Consider the following 27430-nt stretch of genomic DNA (forward strand, 5'->3'; position numbering starts at 1 on the left):
AGTCCGTGCCTGCGCAGATGATCCTCTATGCGTGTATCGATGCATCTGTGCTGAGAGAGAGACCCTTCCATGTGTCCCTCGGTGCCACTTCCCCTCACTCGCCTCTCTGCATAGCGGCATATGTGTGTATGTCAAGGAGGGAGTGAGGCGTGCGGGGGGGGACATCACCGACACAAGAGGGCGGTGAAAGTAGCGGCGAGGACGGCGTGCACGAGGACCTTGTGAGGGGCTCCCCCACTACAACCGTCACCGACCACACGCAGGGAGATATATATATAAAGCAGGAAGCAGCGAAGCCTCACCTACCCGAGGCCCAGCCTAAATTCAGATGTGCCTCCAGCTGCGCGCGCCACTCAGCGTATCCATCGCTGGAGACGACCTCGGGCCGTTCGTCTGTGATCGTCTCGCTGCTGCTCACGAGTCGCTCATGTTCGCCGCCTGTCTCCTCCTCCTGCCCCTTCGGTGAGGACGCCGATGACGCGCCAGAGTCGTCAGCAAAGCTCGCCGTCTTGAGCGTATCCCAGTAGTTCGACGAGCATACCGTGCCGCCGTCAGAGCGAGCCGCCGCGCTGCCATCGCGCTCATGAGTGTCCGTGATGTGTGTGGAACGATGCCCAGGTGGGAAAGAGAACGGAGCGGGCAGCGGCATGTGCACAAGCTCCGTCACCTCGATAGGGGCAGCAGCAGCGGCAGCCTCTTTGGCCGACAGCGCACTGCTGCAACCGCTGCACAGCTGCGGGGGTGACGGGGGTGCGAGTGCGTTGGAATGCCAACACGGTAGCGACGAGGACGCCAACGATGGCAACGAGGGAGGAGGGGAGGGGTTGCCCTCGCCTTTCGTTTCGCGACTCCGTCGTGGAATCGGAGAGTGACTTGGGGTCATCAGAGGCGGCCGAGAGGCAGGAGAGGAGGAGGAGGCCATCACCGGCAACGCCCGCCGCGACTGTGCGGTATCGTTGGTGCTGCGGCTGCGTCTAGCCTCGTCGACTGTGACCTCGTAGTCGACGTTGTGGTGTGCCGCAGCAATCTTCGACCTCGCTTTGGAAACAGTTCCTGCAGAGGTGTCGGCACGTGTCTGCTCTACCATCACCGCCGCCGCCTGAGTCGACGCGTCTCGACTGCGAAGGAGCTCCAGCAAACTTCGAGCGGCAGACGAGGGTGCAGGCTGGGGAGCGGTGGCCGCAGCAGCAGCATCAAGCGGGGTGCTCTCGTGCACCAATGACTCAGTGCGCATCGCTGCGCCGATCGCCGTAGCATGAGCGAGCGATGGGGGAAAGGGAGGCGGTGAGGCAGCACGATAAGGTGCGCCGCCCTCAAGTACTGCAGCAGCCCACGCAGATGTCCCCGCGTGTGGAGGCAATGACGTCGACTCATCATGCGTCATTTCAGGGGCACGAGCCGCCGTCGGCGGCTCTCGGCCCAGTGGCGCGTAGACCTCGAAGCCTTCTGTGCCGCCGCGGCGTACTCTTTGCTCGGCATCGCCCCTGCTCCCGACCTTACGCGCCGTCGTTGCCGCGTATCGAGCGGGCGCGCCGCGGACGACGTCGTCCACGTCGCCGACCCATGAGGACCGATCCTGCCGCATCTCCCTCAGCCTGTGCACAAGGGGAAGCAATGCCGAATGGAGACTGTCAGGCCCAGGCTCGCCACCAGGCTCTTCAGCCACTGCTGCGTGCAGCTGGACATCTGTCCTCCGAGCAGTGGCATCAGCCGCGACAAAGGCGTTTACCTCAGCACCGTCACTATCCTCTTCGTGGGGGCTGTCACTGCCGCTGATGCCGTAGACGAGATCTAGCGAGCGGCCGAGGGAGCCGCGTATGAGCTCACTCACAGCGGACCGCGGCGCGGGACTCCATAAACAAGACGGCGCAGCAGCAGCTCCTACTGCTGTCTCCGCCAGTGCGCTCGACGTCATTGGTAGAGTGCGATCCAGCACCGTCCCGTCAGGCTGACGGGACGCACCGGCGCCCGAGGCGGACCCTCTGCTGAGGGCGTCCGCCGCCCGCTCCACACTCTCCACATGAGCGGCGAGCAGCTCCACAATGCATCGCGCATGCCGTAGCTGCCGCGTAAGGCGAGCCTCACGCTTGGCAGAAGCTTGTGCGATCGCCTCAAGAGCGCGCGCATGGCGCTCCCAGGCGGCACCATCGGCCAAGGCTTGCAGAAACAGTGCTCGATACAACTCCACGGTATCCCTGCTGCCATCCGCGGCATCTGTCACGGTGCAGCCTGTCCGCTGCGCCTCTGCCTCCAGCTTCCAGAGGAGTCGCCGCACCCGTGAAGGGACCCGGCGCAATGGCAGCAGCCGCGAAGGCGATGCGTTAGAGCACACGATATCGGCTGTAGGAGCGGCCGTCCCTGGGGGTGGGACGTGCAGCGGTGAGGACGGCGGCGACATCTGCCGAGGGCGGTGACGACGTGTGAGGTGTTTGCCCGTTGCTCTATCGTCCACGGCGGCGCTATCGGCTACCCGGCGGCGCGATCCCAGCAACCGTGCCTGTGCTTCATGAAGCGGCGGCGGCTGCACTGATGCTCCAGCCGCGCTACGTGGAGTGTGAGCCCTGGAGCACGGCACCTGCTTGATTCTGTGCGCATGGGCAGCGTCGTTGGTTGGAGCTGGTGGTGCCGGCACGGTGAATGCGGCCTCATCCCCCGTGAAAGCCGCATCGATGTTGTAACAAGTAGTCGGGTCATAATGATGTTGCTGCTGCTGGTGTACAGGCACTGATGACGAGCAGCCAGACGCTGCGTGCGATGTTGGTAACGGGCGCGGTCGATGCGACTCGCCGTCCTCACCTTCACAGCCGCCCCGGCAGTAGAGCTCGGGTCCAGAGCGCTGTGGTGCGCCCTGGTGCGCTTCCTCCGTCGCCAGCCGCGCATTAGATCGGCGGTGTGTACATGCGGTAGAGTGGCGAGCGTGGCGCTGCACTGGCTGCCGGCTGTGGCGAGATGTGGTCATGCTCTTCGTCAGTGCCACCTCCCATGAAGCCGCATTCGAGCGACCGTGCATACTCCTCCGCTGCATGGTCGATTCCGTTGCTCTACGACTCTGCTTCTAAGTGTGTGGGGGGAGGGAGGGGGGAGTGTATCCTGTGCGCGCTGCGCATCGCGCGTCGAGCGTGGAACTTAGAAATAGCTGCCGCAACGCAGATGATGCAGAAGACACTCGCGGACAGACTCACATCCGCGCGTCCATTAGCGTGCACAGAGACAAGTACACAAGAGAGAGCGCCAGACCAGGGAAAGCGATGAATCGAAGAGCGCTCCATCGAGTGAGTGCGTGCAGGAGAGAACGAGAGGGAAGGAGAGAGGAAAGGGGAGGCGCAGGTGCACTCGCACCTTCCGGCCCTATTGTTATCACACCATGGCGCCGTTTTTTTCTTTGCTTGATGTTCTCACGGAGGCGGCCCGCTGTCCGCCGCCCCATTCAAAGATTGTTTGCGCACCCCCCTTCCATTCTGGTCTTCTTAGACCCCGACGCAACGGGTGCAGAGATGGAGCCGCACACTTTCGTGCACCGGCGTGCAGTCATGTCTTCACCCTACTGCCGGTGATGAAGACAAAAGGTGAGAGAGCCAAGAGATGAACGCCACGTACACTTGATCGTTACCATTTTCGCACACCGCCCATTTTTTTCTGATCTCTGCTCCCCCCCTACTCACGCACACACACAGAGAGAGAGCGCTTCTTTCCTGTGTGATACCCATGGATGAAGCCATCACCAACACCCGCGGGCGGCCGGCAGCGCCTCCATCTGTGCGACGGGTTAGCGGTAGCCCATAGCCTTCGTAGCAGTCGTTTGCCTGCTTGACGTTTGCCCTCTTTGGGAGACGGAGGGGGAGACGGGGGGGTGGTGTGCTTCCTCACACGCGGAGAGGTGCCCTCGCAAGCACAGAAGGGAAGGGAGAAGCATCTTTCGTATCGGTCGGGTCGATCGGCTCCGTCTGCGCTGTGTGTGTGTGTGTCTGCGCGCGCGCCTCTGCGACTATAAAAATAGGGTGGATGAGAACACAAGTGTAACATTACCGTCACCTCAGCGAGCAACCGTTCCTCATGGCAATAATAAGGGGTGGGGGGGGGGGGAGGATGACGAAGAATAGCGTGGGGAAGGGCGATCAGCAAGCAATAGACCGGTACGCATCGAACGACAGAGAGCAAGAGAAACGAAGAAGAAAAAAAAAGAGGGTGAGAGAGCGCGCGAGAAGGCACACACACGAACGCAGCAAAGGAGTGAGAGTATTGGGGGAGGGGAGGCAATGAGAGGAGAGCACTGCACACGTAGACACACGCACAGACACACCACACGAGCGCGTGCAGAGATCGAGTGTGTGTATGTGTGTGTGTGTGCATGAATGAAGCCTGCCAAACTAAAAGAGACGACGACAGGAATAAGAACGGGGTCAAACATCCGGCGTCATCTTCCTTGCGAGCTGCGGAGAGGGGGGAATCTGAAAAGGCGAGTGAAGCTTGTCATCCGCCACCGCACCCTACACCCCCTCTTCCCGGGTCAGTCCGTGCATGCCATATTCGTTCACTAAAGGGTAGAGGGGAGTCAAGCACACAGGTGAGAGGCGTGTTGATCATCGCCACGAGTCATCGGCCCTCCTCACCTATCCCCTTCCCTCTCCCCTGCACCGCCCTTCACGGCCCGCAGACTCGTCCCCCGTCTACGCGGAGCGCGCTGCTCCCCCTCTTCCGAAATGCACGTACCCGATTCGCGGATAGGTGAATAGCGCGCGTCAAGGCCTGCAGACGCCTGCGCAGGCATTCGCTCACCGGATCTCTCAGCCTGAGAGACCGACTGAAGGGAAAGGCCATCAGAGCAAGCAGTAACGAATATATGTATATATATATATGTGTGCGTGCGTGTATCTGTGTACCTGTGGGTCAAGAATCGTCTCTGCAGCGGAAGTGGTAGCGGACGAGTGCGTGCACGCAAGCAAAGAGTACGCAGATCGCGGTGTGTCAGTCGTGGTGGCACGACTCGGCAGCAACGGCTCCGGATCGTGGAGCGCGCACTCTACTGCCGTCTCGAGCCCCTTTTTTCTCTCGTTTCTTTTCGCACGCGTGCGATGCGCCGCGCTTGCTGCATGGCTCTTACTCATCCTCAGCCATCTTGTCGAGATCCTTGTGCGTCACGGGGCACGGGATGCTGTCAGTCTTGATTCGGATGGCAGCAAAGGGGCTGTCTACGCCGGTGATGATTGACTTGTCCTCGCGGATGCCAGTGCCGCTGAAGGCGTCGCCAATCATCCAGCCACCGACGATGGCGTAGTAGTCATCCTGCTTCGTCAGCGGAAACAGCTGCTGGTAAATCATGTTACGCTTGCCATAGTTTCCGCCCGACTCAGCTTGCACGCCGCCGTCGCCATAGGTAATGGTGACATTGCTGCCAACTCGGCCGACGATCGGCTTCTTTGCATACCCACACCTTCGCAGTTCGTCCGACAACTCGTACTCCGCCCTCAATATGGCGGGGTGCTCGGGGTGGTTGTGGTAGATCATGGGCAAGATAGCCTTGTTGCTTGGGATGACCTTCCACATCGGCTCGAAGTAGAGGATGTCCCAGTCATCGCCGAGGAGCAAGTCGCACAGGCGAACCTTGTCCGTCGGAGACGGCTTCCAGGCCGCGCCACGCTCCTCTCGGGCGGCGTAGTAGTCGGTGATGGCTGACTCCCACATCCACGTCTTCCACACGTTGCGCACGCGCACGCCGTCGCCGTCGACGATGTGGCCCTCGTCGTTAAAGCGGAACTCGTCAAACAAGACGCACAGCTTGCCCTCCAGCCCAGCCGCCTCAGCGGCCTGCATGCAGTAGAGGGCGGTGTACTGCTCCTCCTTTTCTTGGTCGACGCAGAAGTGAACGCGACCAGTCGCCCCGCTGTACTTCCACGCCATCTTGAGGTTGCGCTCCACCGCGAAGCCGGAGCCGCGCGTTCCTTGCTTGTCCAGTCCGACCGATTCGGCCCACTTTTGCTGAATGCGGCCGCACTCCAGCAGGGTCGACGCGCTGTCGGCGTTGTACTCAAAGCACTTGATCTCTCGCGTCTCGTTGTTGAAGGCGAAGTCGAAGCGGCCGGAAATGTACGTCTGCTGGTGCGCCCACGAATGGCGGATGCGGGGCCAGAACTCCTCCGGAATAGAAAAGAGTCGGAGCTTCTCGTCGCTCTCGATTACCTGTGCGGTCGCCTCCATGAAAATGGCGTGCAGCTGCGTGCCGTACGCCACGCACCGCAGGTGAAATTCATGGTTCGACTCGTAGTAGCTGACAGCCGTCTCCTCCAGGCGGGAGCGGCTGACATCCATGCCGAACTCCTCCACAAATAGCCGCTCCGCCCGGTCGTTCATGTCGAGCCAGTTCGTCTTGACCTCCTCCGGCACAAAGGTACGGCGCAGCAGGTACGGCTTCGGTGGCTCCACGAAGTGCAGCGACTGATGCAGCACCACCGGTGACGCCCCGTCTGGCCGATTCTCACGGCCAGGAAACGTCACCCATCCAAGCGGGATCTCGATGTCATCTGCGTCGATGTCATCGATGATGGTCCAGACCCCGTCCTCGTGCGCTAGCTTGAGCTTGTAGGCGTAGGAAGACTCCCACTTATGGAAGCGGTAGTTCTGATCCGCGACACACACATAGCCGTCGCCCACCTCCGTGATGACGCCAACGTGGCCGACGGGGCTTGTGTCGGAGGACGGGTAGATTAGAAGCGTGTCAGCCTCGGGCTTCGTCTCCGTGCCGTTGCGCACAGTCCGCACCGCAACGTCCTCGGCGGTGGCGGCGTCCCGCACCTCCTTCAGCTGAAAAATGTGGCAGGCCCAGTTCACGTCGGGGAGCAGCAGCCCCTTACGCTTCAGCAGCCAGCGGCGCGCAAACTCGACGCACTGGTACCGGAAGCCGCAGAAGACGTGGCCCTCAATGCTACGCTCTCCAGAGAAGTAGTGGTCATGTTTGTTGCTGTACGCTGGAATACCGCCTGGGGCGTAGCCCTGCACCTCGCCAAAAGGTATGTGGCGCGGCCTATCGAAGGTGACAGGCGCACGCAGTCTACACGACATCGCTAAGGACGATTGCTCTCTTTTTTTTCTTCACTCCTTGGGTGTGTGCGTGTGTGTCTGTGCGTGTGAGGGAAGGGGAGGGGCACCCGTAAGTGTGAGTTGCCAATGCGTCGGTCTATTTGCACGCCGTCGCTGTTTGGTGCCGAGCTCGTGGCGTCGAGCGTCGATGGAAACGAGCGCTGATGTCCTTCTCTCGCCCCGCGTTCTCTCACACTTGCCTCTGTTAAAGGTCCTCGCTGAAGATGGCCGTTGGGTTGCTTGCTGAGGCGCCGCCGGTGGTGATGGTGATGGTGATGGTGGTAACGTACGTCGAAACTGGCGAGGAATACGCGTGGGAGGGTGGAGAGAAAGAGAGTGACGGTGTGTTTGAGTGCGTCATTGTCGTCGCGATGAATACGCGTCAGAGGGTGTCGCCTGTGTGATCGGGGGAGGGGGAGGGGGGGCAGTGGTGGCAGCGCTGCTCACATTCACCTCCCGTCCTTCATGGTGTTGTCTTGTGTTTCACCCGTGTCGTCTTCCACGCGTTTGTGGCGCGACGCCGGCGACGGAGCGACCGAGACAGTGACCACGAGAGAAGATGGGGGCGTACGTGCGGAAGCTCAGTCATGGTCCCATAGAATGCGAGGCACAAGAAGAAGAAACAGCAGCAAAGGAGATGTGCACACACGATGCACCAACTGCGCATGTACACGCACAACTCATATATTACGTATATGTACATGCTCACGTCACCTTGAGTGCTGTCTGGGTCTTCGCGTGGCGTTCATTGGTAGTGCTTGTAGCCACTGCGGCAGGGACGCCGCCGACGGCGGCCCTTGGAAGGCTTTTAGGGGCGCTTTCCTCCTCACAAGGCTCCCCCTCTCCCTGCAAGCCAGCCTGCAGAGGTGCGTAGGTTCGCTTTAGCGGCACGCCGAGTTGCTCTGCAGCCGTCTTCCGCTCTCCCTCCAACATTTTCTGCTGCTCTTCGTGGCCACCAAATACACGAAGACTTGCCAGCACCTCGCATTCTTCAATCAGCTGCCCGTCCAGCCCCACCTTGGTCCCACGCAGGAGACGCTTCCCTTCCGTCGCCACGGCCTCCACCAGCTCCGGCCGCTTGCCCACCCACCCGTCGTACTGCAGCAAGGTTTTCGGTGGCGCCAGGCCCGGGTATAGCGCCGTGCGGCCGGGGTTCAGCGTCGAAAGTGGCGCCTCCCACGGCTCCTCCAAGAAGGCGCGCTCAAACTGCGCCAGCAGCATCGGCGGCACATAAATCTCAACAGTGAAGCTTCGGTTCAAAACGAGCGCCTCCTTTGCTTCGCTGCTCAGCCGATGGAATCCCTTGACGATGGCCTGCTGGTTCAGCTTGCCCAGCTCGTGCAGAAAGCGCCGGCCGCAGGAGTGCTGGCAGAGCGCCGGCACGCGCACGACATCCGCCACGAATGGCGCCGTCCGCTGCGTCGCCACCGTCCGCCGCAGGCTGCCTCCAGCAGACGCAGACGATGCAAACGGCCATGCGTGCCCCAGCTCGACTGCCTCGTAAAGGATATTTCGGTACGCCGAGATCATCTCCACCTGCGCCTCCTCGCGTTGAAAGCGAGTGTGACTGATGTCTGGGTCGACGCAGAGCGCCATATGGAAGTGTTGCTGAATTGTCTGTGGGGAGGATGGGAGCTGCTCCATCGCGGCGGAAGCCGAGCATGGCATACTCAGCGTCCTCTCTCGCACCTGCGCGCCAGACAAGAGAGTCGTGTCACCGTTCTGCTGAAGTTGACGGCGGCTTTCAGCTGTGTAGAAGAAGGCGAGTGACTGGGGCGCGTCAGCGTTCGCCACGGCACGATCGGGCGAATCTGCAGCAGCATCAGTGGCGCCTGCGGCCCCAGCGCCTACCTCCGTCATCTTTGTGCGTGTACCTGGCGTGGGCATGCCAAACTCTGCAGTGGGGCGGCGCTCTAGCACCCAAGAGGACGGTCGCCGCTCGTCTTCCGCGGCGTTCCAGTTCTGGTAGTACACCGGATGCGGGCTTGGAAACGGCAGCGGTGCCTGCACCATTCCTGGCTCAACGGGGTCCACCACCAGCACGTGCCAGACACGCTTCTCGCGCAGCGCTGCCTCGGTACGCTGTTTGCCCTCCACAACCTTACGCATGCGGGCGTCACCGGACATGTACTTTTTCTTCTCAAGCGGGTTGCCCTCGCTGCTCGTCGGGTCGTTGGCGTTGACTGCGGTAAGGAGTGAGGCGTCAATGGGGCTGTAGAGGTCAGACATCTGCGTCAGTGGCACAATGCGCAGGCGGCTAGAAAAGGCTACCGAGAGCATGTCACGGCCGCGGGGGCGGTTGAAGGTCATGCCGGAGCGCCGCAGACGGTGCACACGCGACTCGTCAAGTCCCGAGTAGAAGCTACGGCACGACGTTCGCGCAGCCGGCGTCGATGCAGCGCAGGGAGGAATGGAGGAGGAGCTGAGCGCAGCAGACGACGCAGCTGCACATGAGAAAAGGCGATGAAGAGCCAACGAGGAGTACATTCTCGACGCACGAAGGGGGTAAGAGCGGTGGATGAGGCGGTCGCTGCCCTGTTTGCCGCTTGTGCCGGCGCCTTGGCAGAATCCGTTCAAGACAGAGGCCTGTGCAGCCGCTCGGTTGCTCGCAGCTGCGCGCGGCGTACGAGCAGCATCCAGTGCGCGAGGGGCATCACCGTAGTGACGCAGAGTCAACACCAGCGAGGCACGCACCACTGCCGATGTTGGTGCAGATGAATGGGGGTGCATGATGGGGGTACTTCTGCAATTGATGTCGTTCACGCTGAACACTGCTTCCGCGCGTGTGAGGAAGCACGCAGACACACACACGCGCTAGCGCGCCAAGATGCGGCGGGTGAAAGTGTGCAGGTACTGCACCAAAATGAGGCTTCTCTGAGATGGTGAAGGCGATGCTATAGGCGATAAGGGCCTTCTTCCAGACGCGCTCGCACTTCCAGATGGGCCGGGTTAACGGGTGGCCGTAGCAGGAGGAGGGAGGGAGATGGGGGCGCAGGGTGGCGCCCTCGTCAAGGAGGAAAGCGATGGGCGAGAGAAGGGGGAGGGGAAGATGGCGCGGGCGGTCGAGACGGCATCGCTCGAGACGGAGGGCCTGCGAGCCGAGCGAACGCTATCGGTGCCCGGACCGTTCCCATTGGCCTTCCGTGCTTGCCGGTTCGTTTTTTTCTCTACGTGCTGCCCTGTGTGCATAAATCAGGAGGGTGGAGAGACGTGCGAGAGACCGGTGCAGAGAGAAGAAGGGCTGCGCTCGGCTGCCGTTCGGCCGCCCCGTGTCGAGGTACTCAAGAGTGAGTAATAAGGGGGGGCGCGTCATGCGAAGCTTCGTGTGCGGGCGTCGACGGAATGGAAAGGCGCCCGAGAAGAGATGGCGAGGGATGTTGCTCTCACACAGAAAAGTCGGAAAAGCGTCAGGCTCAACGTGGGGCATTACCGTCTCACGACAGAAAAGTGGCACGCGCGCATGCAGCCACGGATGCGCCTGCGTGCGAGGCCAGAGCCGCTCCTACTGGGAGTGCTGCTGGTGAGACGTACCTGCCCACTTGGACAGAAGATGCAGCATGCCTCCCTTCGACGTGCCAGCGCCGCCAGCGGGGGTTACTGTGGCGGATGTCACCGGCTGCGCCCGGAATCCGGCAGAGTGGGAGGCCTGCCTGCACGCCGGCGGCGGCGCCACCGAACCTCCTTGATGCGCAATGAAGGTCAGCGTTGGGCCTGCATCAGCTGCCGTCACCGACGGCGCGTTCAGCGTGCCGGCGCTGGCCGCAGATGGTGCACCGTGACCAGCTTTAGTACTGCCGCCGACAACGCGCCGCGCGCTGTTGGTGCGGTGCTGCTTCTTAGCGGGGGTGTTGGCCTTTGCAGAATTACCTGCCCCAGTGCGACCGCGAGCGTGACGAGAGATGTCGCCGCCCCTGTCGTTATTGTCATCGTCACTGTCGTCTGCATCGACGACGTGGACGGTGTTGGCCTCATGAGGACCTCCTCCACCGATGTCACGGCGCGAGCCGCTGTCGCCCGCCAGCAAAGCCTCCAACTCGGAAGCGCGGGAGCTTCGCGTTCGCTTGGACGGCGGGTGCACCTGCTGCACCGCCTGCGCAATAATGGCGTCGATCGGCATTCGATCGAGCCCGTCATCGGGAAGTTCCTCACTATCACCGTCCAGGCCGTCCCTGTCGGCGCCGGCCACAACGACGGCTCCGCCGCGCTGTGAGCCCTGCCGGCTTGATGTGCCGGCCGCTGCGTCCCCGCCATCCTCAGCTCTGTGTTGAATGGCGCGCTGCACAAGTTGTGAGACTGATGTTCGAGCTGAATGATCACTGAAATGGTCGTTACAGGCACCACCACCGCTACCCCCACCACAGGTAGCAGTGTCCACGTGAGGAGCGGAGATGCACATCATCTGGAAGACGTCGAGCTGACGCCCGTGTCCTGTTTCATGCAGCGACGGCGAGGCAACGCCGCCGCGGTCGTGGCGTTCGCTGGTAACGCCGTCCTTCTCGTCTTCTTCCGCGCCCTCCCTCTCTTGCTGATGCTGTAATGCGTCCTCCAGCTGAGCAGTGCGCGCGTAGCGCTCGTTGACGTGCCGTTTGTGCGTGGCAATCTCCTCCACCACGCGGTCCGGCTTCAAGATCGAGTCATTAGCGCCGTTCTCCAGCCTACGCCACACCGACTTCTGCGAGGTGTGCAGCAGCTCCATCAGCCGCTCGTCGATCGCGTCCCGCTCACCTTTTTCGGCAAAGGCGTAGACAGCAGCGCTCAGCTCCGCCTCGGAGAGGAGGGTGCACGCGTTCTTGGTGTTGTGGTTGAAGACGTCGGCCACCTTTACTCGTATGTCAAGCGTGCTGAGCTGCGGTGCGGCCGGGACGATGAGGCCGCTGGCACTACCGCCGCCAGGGCCAAGCACCGTGCCCACAGCACCACCACCACGTCTCCGCTCCGGCTTCGGTTTTACCGGCCGCAGCAGCTCGCCTGGGTTCGCAACGACGTCCATGTACTGCTGGCCAAAGCGGTTGAAGTTGGGCTGCGGGTACGGCGCAGACGTGACGTCGGTGAAGTCCACCGCTAAGCGAACCAGCGGGTACTTGAGGTTGGGGTGGAAGGTGAGGACGTCATCAGGGATGTGGCTCACCTGCTCCTCGGCCTCACTGATCATGTCGCTCATCACGCTGTGCAGGAAGGTCTCCACCGCGTCGAGTGTGCGGCCGTCGGGCAGATCCTGCCGCAGCTCGACCGTGCGTCGCACAACTGGACGCACACTGCGCAGCGTGTACGGGGTAAGCCGGTATGACGTGCCGCGCACTTCCAGGATACCATACTGCTTTGGATTGCACTCCTGCGCGGAGAGCGATGTCATGATGGTGCTGCCGGGCTGCACCACGTCAAAGCCGTCCGCCGGCTGTGGCGCCATCAGCTGCTCGTGCTCATTACCCCAGATCACCAGGTCCATGCCGAAGCCGGCGAGCATTCCTTCCATGATGCCATTTTTGCTTGCCACGCCACGCACGCCGCGGTTCTGATGCAGCAACAGAATGTTGAACCACTTGCGACCAGGCACCGGCTTCGGATATATAAAGTGAACCTTCTTGAGCCGGAAGCAGCGATGTAGTCGCTCGTCACGAACGTTGCCAAGGCCGTAGAGGGCGATGAACGTGCTTCCTTTGCGCAGCAGCACTGGCTCGAGGACGATGTCGTCCAGAGAAGTGACGTGGCCAAAATAGTTGAGGTAGCCGTTGGTGGCGAGCAGGTCGATTGACGAGGTGCCGCCGACCGGATCATCGTGGTTACCATGAATTGCAAACACCGGCAGTGCGACATTAATGTTGGGGTCCTGAAAGTTGGCTATAGGCAGCGCGTGCGTCGGAAAGTTCGTCGCCGGGTCACTCAGCAGCGAAAAGGGCACGGCTTTGTTGCCAAAGATGTACTTGCGGAAGAGAGAGCAGGTGCGGACAAGGCAGCCGAGACTCGGCTTGTTTTCGTGGAAAAGGTCGCCACCGAGGAGCATGGCGTCCACGTCGTGCTCAGTGCGCGCGGCGCGTAGCACCTCCTCAAAGGTAGTGAAGCTGTCATCGCCCCGTCTGGGGTCGCGCTCAGCGAAGCCGAGGTGGTTGTCCGTCGTGAGGAGAATCTTGAAGGTGCTCTCCGACATACTGGCCACGGTGTGTGGGGGGGGAAGGGGGTCGATAGTTTGCCCTTGCGCCAGTCCACGAAGATCCGCTATCGTCTCTGCGCAAGGCATGCGCACGATAGGGCGACGGTGATGACAGCCCCGAACTCGCGAAAACGTTCAGAAGGAGCGCGACGCGTGTATGTGAGCCGCTGCTGAGCTCCGTCTGATTTCCTCTTCTGCGAATCTTTTGCTTCTCTATATGGGCGTGTGGGTGTGTGCTGTTGCGCGCGCCTGCCTCGCTGCAGCCCTGCCAGCGGTGCAGCTCTGTTTATGAGTGTGTCGGTGAAGGGTGTGCGCCGGTGCCGTGATTGCGACATGAACACCGGGACGCGCCTGTGACCTGTCACCGACAGTCCAACGCGGGTGTACAAAAGGGCTCTAGACGAGGTTCAGAAGAGGCAAAGAAAAGATGACCCGGAGCGCCAGAGGCAGAAGATGAAAGTGTCATGAGGTCACGCGCGCCTTCCTCGACTACCCCCGAGTACGCCCCTCAGCGCAGTTCTAAATGCGTAGCAGATGGTCGGCGAGAGGGGTGAGACAGAGAACGAAAAAAAAAGAGGTCATGCACCGCTTGCAGTCGCTGGCTCAGCCAGGCCGCCTCTCCGAGATGTGAGTCGCTGCCTCTCCTTCTAACCGCGCATGTAAGCGCACCCGCACAGAGGGAGATGCGAAGAGGAAGAAGGACATACACGAGTTCTCACTTCCTCGTCCTGCGCGTGTTGGTCAAGTCGTGCGTCTGTTGCGTGCGCCCTGAGGGAGGGAGGGAGAGAGAGGGGGTGTTTTTTTTCTCCCTCTCTTCCTCTCCATCCCCTGTGTGCGCGCAGCTGGCAGTCGGTCGGCCTTCCGTCTGCAGAGCCCGCTCCTCCACTGGCGCTGCTGTCTGCTCCACCGTTCTTTTTTTCCGTCTGTCTGTCGCTCTTTTTTTCGGTTGTTGTTGGAAGCTGGCGGACTTAACAGTGGGGCGAAGTCCGCTGCATCGCGTGCGGTCACATTCGCCTCCGCTCCGACTAACCTCCACGCCATGCCAAACACACACGCCCACGAAGCACAGGCCAATAAAGCAACGACGAACACGTATGCCCCTCCGTGCAGATTGCACGCCCACCCCCAACTTCCTCACTCCCTGCGCCACCACCACAACAACAGAGACCACCACAGTCGCCTCCTCCATCACTATCGTTTGCCGTCGGCTACCCACCCTCGAGTCCACTCAGGAAAACGCCTCCTCCTTAGCGGCAAGGGGCACGGGAGCGCGAGAGACAGAGCGCAAAGAGCAGCATCGGCGATTCATGCGTTGGCATCGTCGCTGAGCAGAGACCGATCAACCGAATGAACCGAAGAAGCGTTCGGTAAGCAATAGTTTCCACTTACCACCAACAGCACTGCCGGCAGGCCTGATGGACTCACCAGTGCACGCGCTAGTCCACGCGCACGCAGACAAATCTGCCTCCCTCTCGCGCACCAGCCTCCCCGCCCTCACAGCTGCACCCATTTCGGCAAAGGTACCTTGGTCTGGTAATCGCGCACTGAGTCCTTAACGGCTCGCACCTTGCCCGTCTTCTTATCCGTCTCCCACATGTGCGAGGGCAGCAAGCCAGCGCTATTGCGGTGCATCGCCACCTCTGGGCGGTTAAACTGCGACGTTGGATGATGCTGGCGGACCTCCCAGTAGGTGCGGATCTTCTGAGCCTGCCTCCACGGCGTTACACCGTCGATGAACTGCAGCATATCGCGCACTTCGTTTTCATAGTTGCGCAGGTACCCGTGAGGGCGGGCCTTGTAACGCCACGAGCGATTAAGGGAGAAGAAGTAGCTGGCGCCGACGTTGTCGGTGCGCATCGTTTCATGAATGATGGGCTGGTCCGCCTCTTGGATGGCGATCCATTCCCACGGCGTGTAGCGAGGGATGTACCCTTGGCGAATGTAGTCGCGACGATGCGAGATGGAGAGAGGACGATGATTGTCCGCCCGCGATGTGTCGAAGCGGTTCCACTGGTCGATCTCCGTAATCTGCTTTGTAGTGCGGTACCTGTCAGCCGCGGCAGTGGCGCTTGCGAGGCGCCGTTCGTATTTCTCCAGGAAGTGATCCTCCACACCATTAGCGCCCGCGTCGGTAGATGCGCTGCACGACCCCTTCTCATTGTTCGGGTCGGCAACGTCGATGTAGCGGCGCAGACCTGCGGGGTTGTACCGGCGCGACTCGTCGCCGACCGTGCGCTCCGGGCCGTAGTAGCGACGCTGCCAGATCATGACGTCTGCCAACGGTACCTCCTGCACAACGCCGTCCGCCTGGAAGGCCACCGTCACCAGTCGCGGGTCGGGGTTGAAGAAGGGTTGCCTATAATACTGAACGATGTGGCCTCGTTGGAAGTCGCCGGTAATGAAGGCCCCAGTGTTGTCGTCTCCGGCAGCGGCAAGCCGACGGCGCGCGCGCACCGGCAACCCTGGGCGAAGCCCATCTGCGTGCGTCGCTGGCGACCACCCCTCCTCTTGATTCGCCGTCGCCGTCTCCCAGATTACGTCCTGTGTCTCAATGTAGTTGCCGCGGTTGTATTCGTACTCGCCAATGCCGTAGTTCAACGCGTGGTTGTACTTGGCGCTCGCCCGCACCTCCAGCGGGTACGCGGAGAAGACCTCGTCCGTCACTTCCATGGACTCGCCGGACTCGAGGCGCACAGACAGCGGCGTCACGGTACGCTCGCTGCCCGGCAAAACAAAGTACGCCTGTTCATCGACACGTACCGTCAGCGGCGACGAGGCTGTGCTGCTGACGCTGCCTGTGAGTTCTTTGCTGGCGAGCGAGACCGCCGCGCCCTTCTCCAGTAGCTTCGCCGACACGGTCAGCACCGCGCCTGTCTCTTGGTGCTGCACGTCCACCACGCGTACCTTGTAGCCCTGTCCCACCACCTCACCGTACTGCTCCTTCTCAGGGATGTAGCGGCGCCCTCGCGCCATCTTTGCCCACTCCTTCAGCTGCGCGTCTGACTCCTCCTGCATGTACTGCTGGTACATTGCACGCTCCTCGGCGTCAAAGTACTTCAGGACCTCCGGCGGCTGGGCGTACTTGATGACCGGCTCCGGCGCCTTGCCAGCCACCTCCCTCGTGAAGCCGCGGTTCCAGCGGTGCTGGAAGCCTTCAAACAATAGCAGGCGGTTCAGGTAGCGACTGCTAAGGATGTGCTCGCGTGTGTCGGCCGTGTTCAGCTCGTCCGCGGCGTGCTGCAGATGCAGGTTGAGAGAGCTGCCCTCGGTGCGCACGACAGACTCAACGATGGTGGGAGAAGGCAGCACGTACACGCCGAACCAGTTGCGCAGCGTCTCCACATCGATCTTGATCTCGTCATCATTGAGATGAAGCTTGGATGGGTCGAACGGTGTCTTCTCGCACAGCTCGTCCAGGGCAAGTCGCCGCGCCGCCCGCTCAGCCGCCGTTTCGTTGGCGACCGGCTCTAGCCCATTCCGTAGCGCTACCTCGCGTCGCTGATTGTGGTGCGCCCGGTAGCGGGTGAACAGTTCCCACTCGAAAGCCTCTGGGCGCTGCTTCAGCAGAGAGAAGCCTTCGATATCGCGGTACATGCGAAACAGCCGCTGCGCACGAAAGTCAGGGAAGGGCCTGAAGTAGTCCAGCGGTCGTTCGCCGCGCGCGTTACGGTGCGCAAAGACAAACTCATCAATCGACTGCTGAATGGGAATGCCGTAGTGTATCGTGTGGCGCTCTGTTAAATCCTGCTGTCCATGCGCGACGCGCTCCTCCCGACGCGCCATGTCGAAGCGATTCGTGAGAAGGTGCCCAACGCCGGCCTCCGTGTTGCGGCGCAGGTACGGATCAACGTGCTCGTCCGTCCTCGTCCGCCGGTATGCGTCCGAGGCAAAGTTGGCTGCGTCAAGTAGCCGCTCATCGTTTCGGTGCTTCTTGAGCGTTCGCCGGTCCGGCCCGCCGTCCTGCACGAGCGCACCTTGCCGACCGAGACCGAAGCGCTGCTTGCGAGCCTGCGCCTTCGCATCCTCTGCTTGCTGGCGGCGCGCGTGCAGGCCATCGATCACATCGCCCGTCAAAGCTTCGCCGAGCTTCGGCTCCTCAGACGTGGTATTCTGCGCGTACGTCTGGCGGGCCTGAGCCTCCGTGTCGGGCAGCGCCGCCGATCCACCCCGTATGCTCTTCATCGCCTCTTCTATAGACGAAGGTGGAATGACGGGTGGAAGCTGCTGCGCGCCGTACGGGCGCCCTTCGCGCTGCGCTGCAAAGCGGTCCATATCGTAGCCCTGGAAGGGCATGCGCGATGCGCGCTGCATAACCTTAAAGTCGAAGCGCTCCTTAGCGCGGAGTCCGTGAGCAATGCGCAGCTCCTCGTCCATGATGTCGTCCGCTGCGGCGGCGTAGTCTTCCGCTAGCGCGTCGACAAGCTCGCCTCCACGGAGGCCCGTGGCTGCGGTGTACGACACAACAGGAGCGGCGGACGAGGACGAGGACGTGGCGGCGGCACGGTATCGGTCCAGCGTGACCTGCTGACAAATCTTCTCATCGCTCAGAGGCCCACTCGCCAGCATCTGATCCATGGCCGCGACTGAGGCATTGCCCGGGAAAGTGCTACGGTAGCGATCAGCCGGTACGTGGCACCGCATGAACTTTTCGCGCTCCGAGTCGCTGCTGAGTTGCCGCGCCGTCGCACGGGCTTCCTCCGACGCAGCGCCCATAGCCTCCACGTCATGTTCGAGCCAGTCGCGGTGCGCCGCTGCCGTCGCGTAGGAGTCGTGGGCGCTCCCGCTGCCCTGCATGTGAGGGTAGGCGATACTGCCACCCTGCGCGAAGTCGCGTGGCGCGTACTGCGGCGCATAGCCAGTTGCAGGATCTCGATAGTAGTCCTTGTGCGCCAGCCCGCCGAGAGGGTCGGTAGGGCTCATCAGCTCCCGCTGCAGTCGCGATGCCCAGTCAGACATAGGCACCTCAGTCGCAGCACCGTACGAGGAACTATGCGACGGAGGCGGCGCTGAACCGCCCGCAGGGTGCACGCTATGTGGTGCGCCAGCTGCACGGCGAGTGGCATCACCCCTCTCACGACTGGTAGCCGCCGTCGACGTCGGTGGCCACGAGGAGGAGATGGGGGCAGAGGTGGGATCGGCGTAATCGCGAAGGAACGTATGAAGGCCATGTCCACTCCCGCCGCCGCCGCCGCTCTTCATGCTGCTCTGTGCACGGCACGGCGTCCTCTGAGACAGAAGCAGTGCGGAGCCCGTAGGCCATCCAGCGGCGCTGGCAACGCCACTGGCGGCACCGCAGCGACGCCGCATCATCGTATTAAGAGCTCGGGGAAGCACTTGCTGTCGTCTACGGGCGCACACACACACACGTGCACGAGCGCAAACTGGTACGAGTACTGTGGCGTCTTTGGTTCGAGGGAAAGGGGCGCGTGCGCACGCAGAAGAAAAGAGGAAGGGTAAAAAGGGGGGAGGCGGAGAGGTGTGCGAGTGGGCATTTTGTCCATTGCTTGGCGCCGATACAGCGAACGTGTCTTGAGGTGGGGGGGGGGTCGACAGCTGCGCACGCCCCCATTCAGCATCATGGCGGGCGCTGCAAGTGCCACGCCCTATGGCTAGAGCAGAAGGACCGAGAAAAGGAAAGGTGCGGCACAGGCGGGCGCCCGCCTGTGCCGCACGGCCCCTCCTCGCCCTCACGCTCCTCCTCTGGCTTTTACCGCTTCTCAGACAACGCCGTGGCTCGGCAGAGCAAAGCGCGGGCGCTAAACACACAGCCAGCACGGAGAGAAGGTAACGCAAAAGTGGCGACAATAACCACAAGGAGGAAGAAGGCGTGGAAAAGGCAGTGTCACGCATTGAGAGCGCAGCGAGAGCAGGAGAGTGGAGGGGATTCGCTACAGAAAATCGCGGTGAACAATGCGGGAGGCGGCGTGTTTCCGTTGAAGGGAAATGCGCGACGATTTTCTTTTCTGCGCCCGTGTTGGCGTCGATAATAGTGTGGTGTTACCGCCGATGGGTAAAGGAAGGAAATGTTGGCACACACACACACATACAGGCGCGCGCTCGAGAAAGAGAAAAAAGTTGCGGGCACGCAAAGCGAAAGGCACGAGATTCACACTGAAGAGAGAGGCGGAGACAGAGAGAAGGGTGAACGCTGATGGAGAAGCCGCAGAACAAAAAAAAAGATGCGGACATCACCTTTGTCGTCCGTCTCGGTGGCGGTGGGGATGTTCGCGGCTGATGAGCCGAGCACAGCGCTCACTTGACAGCAGCTGCCAGGCGCAAAGGAGGACAGAGGCGAGGGTGACTGGCGATGAGGGTTCGAAAAAGAAGGACGGCGTGAGCAGAGAGGAGGGGGGTACAGGGGATCCTAAGGCATAGACACGCACCCGCCCACTTCTCCTCCTCCTCCCCTTTCGCGTGATCCGTCTCCATACTGCCGTCAGTCCTGACTCACGTCTACCTTTCCTGCTCCTTGTCATGCACCACGCGCCCGCATACCCGCGTAGATGTCTCACCAACGTTTTCGTGAGGCAGCGAAACAGCGAAGAGGGGGAGAACGGCGCCGATTAAACAGATCGGCAAGCGCAATCAAAACTGCGGCAACGAGAAAAGAAGGCGCACAGAAACGGCACGCACCCGCAGGCGACATCGTCACCGCCCCAGGACCCCCTTGGCAGACTCGTGGGCGTCACAGCGATCTCGGAAAGACAGACAAACAGACGAACAGAGGCAGAGAGAGAGAGGTGCGCCAGTAAAGTTGACGCGAACAGAAAATAACGAGGATTGGGAGAAAAGGCGGCGGCATGGCACGAGCAAACGACGCTCCACGAAGACAAGGAAGGAGCGGTGCTGAACAGATGCCGCTTCCCCTCTCTCGGAGCCTCGTGTGTGTGTGTGGCCATCCCTATTGCTTCAGCTGCTGTACCCCTGCAGCCCCTTCCGAATCCCTACAAGCCCTCTACGCGCTCGCATTGCCGCCGGTGTTTGTGTTGGCAGCGCCAGAGCCGCTCATGAAGAAAGATGCGACCTGCCCGGCCATCTGTGGCCGTGCCGCCGCCTGGGAGAGCATAAAGGAAGTGACCTTCTGCTGCGCGTCGCGGCGGCACTTGAAGTAGCCGAGGAAGTTCGCGCCGGAGAGCAACAGTCCGGCAAGGGTGATGGGGAGGTACTTGAAGGAAAGGAAGTTCAGGAAGAGGAGCACCACCCAAGCCACACAGTTCGCGCCAGTCGTGACCCAAAAGAACCAGTTGTCGTACGCGTTCACGCGCTGGTCCGCCTCAGGGCTACTCTCAAAGATCCACTGAGTCGATCCATCTTCCTTCACCTCGTTCCACCACCGCATCGAGACCAGCATCCGGCCCGTTACGTTCTTCGTTGTCCAGAAGTCAGCGGTGAGGAGTAAGATTGTGATGACGAGGATCAGCACGTACTTCAGGCCAAAGACCCCGCCTAGTAAGAAGGTCAGAATGGCCATTATCTTGAAAAAGACGTGGAAGAATGCGGCGATGGGGTGCGCACCCTTGTAGCCGCCGTGGTCCGTCGTATTGGCCGGGATCGTCTGTCCATCCGGCGCTGCGGCCGGCGTTGCCGTGTAGTTCGGGCTGCCCTCCATAGCGAAGCCGGCCCCATCATGAGCCCCAGCTGGGTCGCTGCTAAAGAAGAAGGCTTGCTTGGGTTCTTGGTTCATAGCTGTGGCAAGGGCCCTTTTCTGGAAGGACGGAAGCAGCGCGCAGGGGGGAAGGGTGTACGTGTGCCTCTGCAGGCGTATGCGGGCAGGTGAACGTGTAGAGCGAGCGAGAGGGGGGCGCTGACGGATACTGCGCAGTCTCGGCCAAACATAAACGGGCGATACATTGCACAGGTGAAGGCAAACAAAAGGTTGAAAGGAGCGGGAAAGGGAGGGGATGAGGAAGGCGCGTCCATCTCCGACTTGGAGAGCATGTCCACGGAGCGGCAGGCAGGGGAGCGTATGGGCAAAGGTGGGAGAGAGAGAAACGCGAAGCAGCGGCCGTTTTTTTTTCTGCTGGAGAGAGAGAGGAAGGCGAAACGTGGAGTGTGAGCAGCCGAAGGATGGGGTGAGGGGGGAAGAAGGTTAGGGGCCAGCACGTTCATCCTCCGTGGCCAGCCCCCCCTCTCTCTCCCTCCCCTATCCTTCATTCCGTGTCCGCATCACCCATCCTGTGCGACCCGTTGAGGCGTCCCAGAAGCGGCATGATAACGGCACGAGTCTTCACCCGTCCCCTCCGGCCTTTCGCCCTCAGCTCGCACGACTTTCCCTTTTCTCAACGGTCCCTTTTCCTGCTACATCTCGTTGCTCTCCGGTACCCCTACTCAGGCTCTGAGGATCCAAGCGCGGGTGCCGGCGTCCCGCCGTTGCGTTGGGGGGAGGGGGAGCACAGCCGCACATGAATGTGGAGTGTCGCGGGTGAGAGAAGGAAGCTTCGTTAGTTAGATAGAGAGGAAGGGGGAGTCGTCAGGTTCGAAAGAAAAAAGAGCTTGCGCACATCATCGGCAGCACAGACAGACAGCCAGAGAGACAAACAGTCCCTCGAACAAAAAAAACGGTGCCTTCTGAAAGCCCGGAGCCGGCGGCGTGCGGAGAGTGAGTAGACTTTGGGGGGAGGCAACAACCTGTATGTGGGCAGCGGACGGCCCGCTGCCCCTCCCCCTCCCCTCCTGCGACTGCAGGCCGAACAAGCGCGCACTGCCCGGTTTACTCCACTGCATGCGGCGCCGAGCTGCCCCCCTGGCGCTCCCTCTGCCGCTGCACGAGGTAGACCATGCCGCAGTACACCGTCTCTAACGCCTCGGCCTCGCAGTCACGCCCTTTCGCACGCTGGCAGCGCTGCAGCGCCCGCTGCTCACTCTTGCACGTCGGGGCCGTTGCGGCCGCACGGAAGATCGCCGTTTGCCTCTTGTCGTCCTCCAGGCACTTTCGCGCGACCTCTTGGTACGGCTTGCACCGCCTAATCCCACGCCGCTGGAGGCTCTGATCCACGTGGCTGCCGTCGATATGCTGAGGCACGAAGTTCTGAATGCACGCGTCGAGGTCGCTGGTCTCTTGTGCACAGAAGCGGTCCGTCATCAGCTTTGTCAGGAGAATCTGAAGGTTCTCGTTGGTGACTTGCTCTGCCATTTCGGGGCGGAGGAGGCGGAGAGGAGAGGAGAGTAGAAAGGACAGAGCAGATGGGCTCGTGAGATGCAACCGATGGCAAAACTGCTGCACTCCGCTTTTGTTTTGTATGTCGCGTCCCTGCGCCACCCCTTCACGTGTGGCCGAGCAGTGCGTTCGCGCGTCAGGAGGGGGGAGGGAGGGGAGGGGAGGGGCCACTCGGTTGGGCTTTGCCGTGGCTCCATCGACGGCGGTGATGACGATTGTCGCGCGCCAGTGTTGCGTGGGAGAGAGACAAAACGAGACGGGAAAAAGTCGGTAGAGAGGAGAGGTATGCGTGCGTAGAGGCGGCACGTGGGAGATGGATGGGGAGGGCGAAGAGTGAGGGGTGCACAGGCTACGCGCAATGCGCGTAGAGACTGCTGCGGATGCGTGCGTCTGGACACCAACAGTGTACCCCAAGCAAAGAAGCGCCATGGCGAGGGAGGGGGAAGCGGGAGGGTGCTGACATGCATACAGTCCGCACGCACAGAGCGAGGGGGGGGGGCGGATTTTCTCCGCCTGAGCCTGCCCTCCTCGCAAGAGGTACTAAGATTCTGCACGGCGTAGGCAAGCAAGCAATGTAGTCCTAGGGCCAACAGTGCACCAAGAAGACGCACACGCGATGGCGCGGTGGTGCTGATAGGAGGGATGGGGGTAGGGGAGATGGGGAGGAGCGTGAGAAGGGAGATAGAGCACCAACGTGGAGGCGAACGATACCGCCAATAAGAATGAGAGGATGGCACGTGCTTGGGGGAGAGGGAAGGGGTGAGAGACAGAGCGACCACAAAGTTAGTGGAAAAGCGGGGGTCGGGAGGGGGTGCGAGATGAAACGGGGGAGGAGAAGATGTGCCAGCGGAGGGGCTGCACGCATGACGCGGTGGCCGCCCGCTCCGTTCTGTGTTTCCTCACGTCATTTCTGGGGGGGGTTCCACCGGCGCTTTGGCGCGCTGCCTCATCGCTTTCCACCACCACCCGCCTGCCTGCCTGTCAGGAGAGTGCGCATGCCGACCTCTGATCACCTCTTCCTCAGAACCTCCGGAGTCCCCGTTAGCGGGTGCCTTCGGCAGTGCGTTGCTGCTGTCGCCACACAGTGTACTGCTCCACCCCCCACGCAAGGTTCTGCGCAGGCTGCAGTGAGAGCGACAGCAGCGACGTCGCTGGAGCAGTGGCATCGTGCGGTGCGTTCGACCTACGCGGTGACTGGGAAGGGGTGCCATTGCCACTAACGGCAACGGACGCAGCAGTGCGATGGTGGCCGTGTCCACGCCCTTGACGTGGGTGTCGGTGCCGCCGACGGTGCCCACCCTGACGACGACGACAATGCTCCTGGACGAAGAGCTCGATCGCCACGTCATCCTCCTCCACCCATCGCCGCCATGCAACGGCGAGCAAGACCACCCGGACGGCGGAAGAGAAGATCATGAGCACGAAGAGCAGCAGCACTGCGTACGTGCGATAGTCATCCTTGAGACGGCACTGGCCGTAATCGGCACAGCAGCCGGCGATGTGGCGCTCGAAGAAAAGACTGTCGCTCTGCTCGCGCGCATGAAAGCACTTTTCATTGCAGCCCTGCACGCGAAAATAATCGGGAAAGGCGCCGTAGGTGGGCAGGTATGTGTCCGTCGCGTTGTTCACGCGCTGCAGTGGTGGCCCTGATCCAGAAGGCACCACTGACAGCCCAAAAGACGACGAAGCCACCGACGAGCCCGCACTGGCATCTCGGTCACCGCTTAGCCTTAGCGCACTGTGTAGGGTGCCCATCGGGGAGGCGCTCCAACGCGCCGTCGCTGGAGGCGACCGCTGCCAGGCTACCTCAGCCTGCTTATTGGAGAGGCACACGCTGTCAGCGCTGTCCGCGGCACACAGGTCTCGGAAAATCGTAACCGGGTACGCGTGAGAGATCGTATAGAGGCACTCGCGTAGCCGATCGGTGTAGCAGACGCTGTCCCAAGGAGAGCTGGATATCGATCGCAGACGGTGGTCGTTTCGGAGCGCACGCCCAATCACGGCGGCGTAGTAGCCGCTCACCGTCACCACCGCCCCTGCCGCGCACAGAAGGGGCCACCAGTGCCGTGAGCGCCGCAGCGTGGGAATTAGAACGTAGTGCTGCGCGAAGATGGCGAGCGTCATCAGCAGCAGCGTCCGCTGATCCGACCAGCTGTCCAGCAAGAACACCGTTGCAAGGTAGGCGTTTGCGGTGATCACTCCGTCTAGCTGCACGCACGCACGCAGCACGGTCAGCCGCTGCTGCACGCGGGAGAGGGAAACTTGCACAATGCCCTGCGCGTAGCGCCGCCAGCCAAAACTGGCGTACACCCACGGCGACAGCACCGACGCCGCAACAAAAAGCGATACGCTGACGGCCACACCAGCCCAAGTGAGCACGAGGACCGACTCCGTTGCCGGCGGAGGGTACTCGGGAAGAGAGGAGCCTTCACCGCAACAGGTGTCGGCACTGCTGCTGGAGAGGCCGGTGATGCTGCCGTGTGCATCCATAGCCATCGAAGGCCAAAGCGACCGTGGAAACGACGGTAATGGCGACGGCGCGGAAGAGGCGCGCGTGTAGCGGCCCACAACGACGAGAAGAAAATAAACAGCGCGGCAAACCTGAAGCGCCACGACAACAACCTGCACGACGAGGAGGCCGCCCTTCTCGTAGCGAACTGCTCGCACCGCATAACGGACGGCGAGGACGCCGTTGAGGAGAAAGCAAATAAGGCTGAAGGACAAGTCGGGCCGGATACGATCCTCGAAGGCGTAGCGGTTGCACGCCGTCTCATCCTCGACAGCCGCCACACGAGATCGGTGGAAGGAGAACACGGCAAGCAGCAGCACCGTGGCGGTGAGCACCGCGAGCGCCACGTACTGCAAGAGCACGAACACCTGGCCGACGCATGAGATGTCAAGCAGCAACGGCTGCCTCATAGAGTGTGCACCCGGTGGGGCCGGTCGCGTTGGCGTTGCAGAGATGCTCGTCACCGCAGCTGTGTGCCCTGCGAGGTGCGGTGGCGGCGACGAGGCGCCAGCCGGCACATGACGGTTCGCAGCACCGTGTGCTCCTGCCTCAGCCGCCTGCATCTCTGATGTGCGGTGTGAAGTGAGCACGTTGTAGAAGGCCACCGTGCCAATCACCGCGCGGTGGCAGGCGATGCAGCCTCGACGCAGCGAGGAGGCCACTACAAAGCAAGGCAGTAGCAAGCAAGGCGGCGACCCCATCATGGAATCTGCCGAGGCGGCCTCTCTTCGCCGCCGGCCCCCGCCATCGTCTTCTCCGAGCTCCCGACGTCTGACTGTGGCTGTCACGCCCGGCGGCCACTGCCCCGAGGGCGACACCCGCGAAGGTGAAAGCAGAGATGAGTGAGCGTCGTTGGCGTCGTACCGTTCCCCTTCGCTGTTGGAGCTCCAGAGATCGCCATCTCTTACATAGGACGGCACGCGCGCCGTGCCAAGCCTCTGCGGCTGATACCGTACGCCGTGCGTTGTAGACCCCGATAGCAAGGGTCGGCAAACGGGCGCTCTCCTCCTCGACCAGGCGCCGAGGCCAAGTGCTGATCCTCCGCTGGCGCCGCGCCATCCTCCCCCCTCTCCTCCCACGCTGTCGTCCGTGTCTCCGCCGCTGTCGTAGCCTTCGATGTCACTTGCGCTATCCAGTGGAGAACAGATCATCACGCACATACCCCGCCTACCTAAAAAGCGCCGCAGCCACCGAGCCGCCGCGAAACAGCACCGTGCCACACGGCGCGGTAGCCAGAGACATACCTCAGCCCCATGCAGAGCGCCACCTTCGTCGAAGATGTTGTCCGCCCACATGTCCTCTTCCTGCTCCTCTGCCTCCCATTCCCCGGTGGCGCGGTCACCTTGCGTGGGCGAAGGAGCGGCGCGGCGGCATCGATCATCGCGTGGTAGCGCAGACTGCCCCTGCCCTTGCTCAGCGATCGGCATGCGTGAGGATGAAGGCCGCCAGGCGTGCTCTTGTGTGCGCACGGCTCCTTGCAAGGAAGCTGGCGGCGCTGTCGGCATCCCTTCTGCTGCGGCAGCAGCAGCCGAGAAGACAGTGCGCCGCGCGTCGCTCGCCGTAGGAAAGGCACCGCTGGTGACGGGGGTGGAAAAGCGCAGTGACGGCGGCAGCGGCGGTGTAACATCATCAAGAGGCGGGTAGTGGGCTGTCAGCACATCGCCAGCCTGCCAAACGACCTGTGCAGCGGTGACGAGGTCGTTTGGCGGCAGCGGTGCCACTAGTGAGGTAGTTGCCGTCGACGGCCCTGCCCACGGGACCGTCGGCCCAGATGCGGCGATGTCGTTGACGCTTGGAAGGTTCGGCGAAGCTAAGGAGGCGCGAGCCAGCGCCGCAAGCGGGGGCGTTGGCGTGAGCGACACATGCGTTGCTGCAGTACTGCCGCCATTTCCAGCTTGTGTAGGTAACGCGTCGACGCTGGAAGGGGTAAGGACGTGAGAGTGGTGGGAAGCAATCGTGGGGGCCGCCCACGAAGCTGCTTGGAGCATGTCGCGCTCGCACCCGTCAATACTGTCGCCACTGCTGCACCCGCTAAGGCTGCGACTGCCTCTCCTATACAGCAGCTCGTCCTTGTCAGAGTTGAGGTCAGGCGAGCGACCAAAGACTTCCTCCCCGGGCAGTGCCCGCTCCGGTGCTGTGAAATACCGCATCGCGAACGCTTCGTGTGCAAGAAACTTGAGAGGAAGCGATAGCGCGGCGGCAGATGGACTGTCATCGGCTGCCGCCGCCCCATTGACAACAAAAGATGACAGACGTGACTCGCCCGCTGTGAGCACTACGGCGAGCGATGCAACCGCGCCCGCTTCTCCGCTCATTGGTGAATGCACGTGGCGCTGCGCTGCGGCAGTAGTGGCATCATCGTCCTCATCGAAGTCGCTCCATCGCGCTTTTCTCTTGCACGGCATACGTGCACGCAGAGCTACGCAGCACGCACTGTGCGACCGTCAGCGCCGCGGCACGCGAGGAGACCAACAAATGGGAGAAAGAAGAGAAAACAGCAGTAACGCGACGGAGTGGTCGCCGCGGCATGCGGGTGCACGGG

The 27430-nt window shown here is 61.9% G+C and overlaps 7 protein-coding genes across 7 annotated transcripts; all 7 read right to left on the minus strand.

Moving 5' to 3' along the window:
* Window positions 1–298: 298 nt before the first annotated feature.
* Window positions 299–3025, minus strand: LSCM1_03536 (uncharacterized protein; the record flags this gene model as incomplete). The annotated part of the gene is made up of 1 exon (XM_067321075.1): window positions 299–3025. One exon carries the CDS (start codon window positions 3023–3025, stop codon window positions 299–301), a length of 2727 nt encoding a protein of 908 aa, XP_067177685.1.
* A 2072-nt stretch (window positions 3026–5097) lies between these two features.
* On the minus strand, window positions 5098–7056 carry LSCM1_03537 (uncharacterized protein; the record flags this gene model as incomplete). Its single annotated transcript, XM_067321076.1, has 1 exon — window positions 5098–7056. One exon carries the CDS (start codon window positions 7054–7056, stop codon window positions 5098–5100), a length of 1959 nt encoding a protein of 652 aa, XP_067177686.1.
* Window positions 7057–10576: 3520 nt separating this feature from the next.
* Window positions 10577–13219, minus strand: LSCM1_03539 (uncharacterized protein; the record flags this gene model as incomplete). The annotated part of the gene is made up of 1 exon (XM_067321077.1): window positions 10577–13219. One exon carries the CDS (start codon window positions 13217–13219, stop codon window positions 10577–10579), a length of 2643 nt encoding a protein of 880 aa, XP_067177687.1.
* A 1497-nt stretch (window positions 13220–14716) lies between these two features.
* Window positions 14717–18532, minus strand: LSCM1_03540 (uncharacterized protein; the record flags this gene model as incomplete). Its single annotated transcript, XM_067321078.1, has 1 exon — window positions 14717–18532. One exon carries the CDS (start codon window positions 18530–18532, stop codon window positions 14717–14719), a length of 3816 nt encoding a protein of 1271 aa, XP_067177688.1.
* Window positions 18533–20177: 1645 nt separating this feature from the next.
* Window positions 20178–20906, minus strand: LSCM1_03541 (uncharacterized protein; the record flags this gene model as incomplete). Its single annotated transcript, XM_067321079.1, has 1 exon — window positions 20178–20906. One exon carries the CDS (start codon window positions 20904–20906, stop codon window positions 20178–20180), a length of 729 nt encoding a protein of 242 aa, XP_067177689.1.
* A 1026-nt stretch (window positions 20907–21932) lies between these two features.
* Window positions 21933–22355, minus strand: LSCM1_03542 (uncharacterized protein; the record flags this gene model as incomplete). The annotated part of the gene is made up of 1 exon (XM_067321080.1): window positions 21933–22355. The coding sequence occupies one exon, from the start codon at window positions 22353–22355 to the stop codon at window positions 21933–21935; it is 423 nt and encodes a 140-aa protein (XP_067177690.1).
* Window positions 22356–23420: 1065 nt separating this feature from the next.
* On the minus strand, window positions 23421–27203 carry LSCM1_03543 (uncharacterized protein; the record flags this gene model as incomplete). Its single annotated transcript, XM_067321081.1, has 1 exon — window positions 23421–27203. One exon carries the CDS (start codon window positions 27201–27203, stop codon window positions 23421–23423), a length of 3783 nt encoding a protein of 1260 aa, XP_067177691.1.
* Between the last annotated feature and the right edge of the window lie 227 nt (window positions 27204–27430).

This window comes from Leishmania martiniquensis, chromosome 27 (genome assembly GCF_017916325.1).
Source record: "Leishmania martiniquensis isolate LSCM1 chromosome 27, whole genome shotgun sequence".
Classification (NCBI taxonomy): Eukaryota; Euglenozoa; class Kinetoplastea; order Trypanosomatida; family Trypanosomatidae; genus Leishmania; species Leishmania martiniquensis.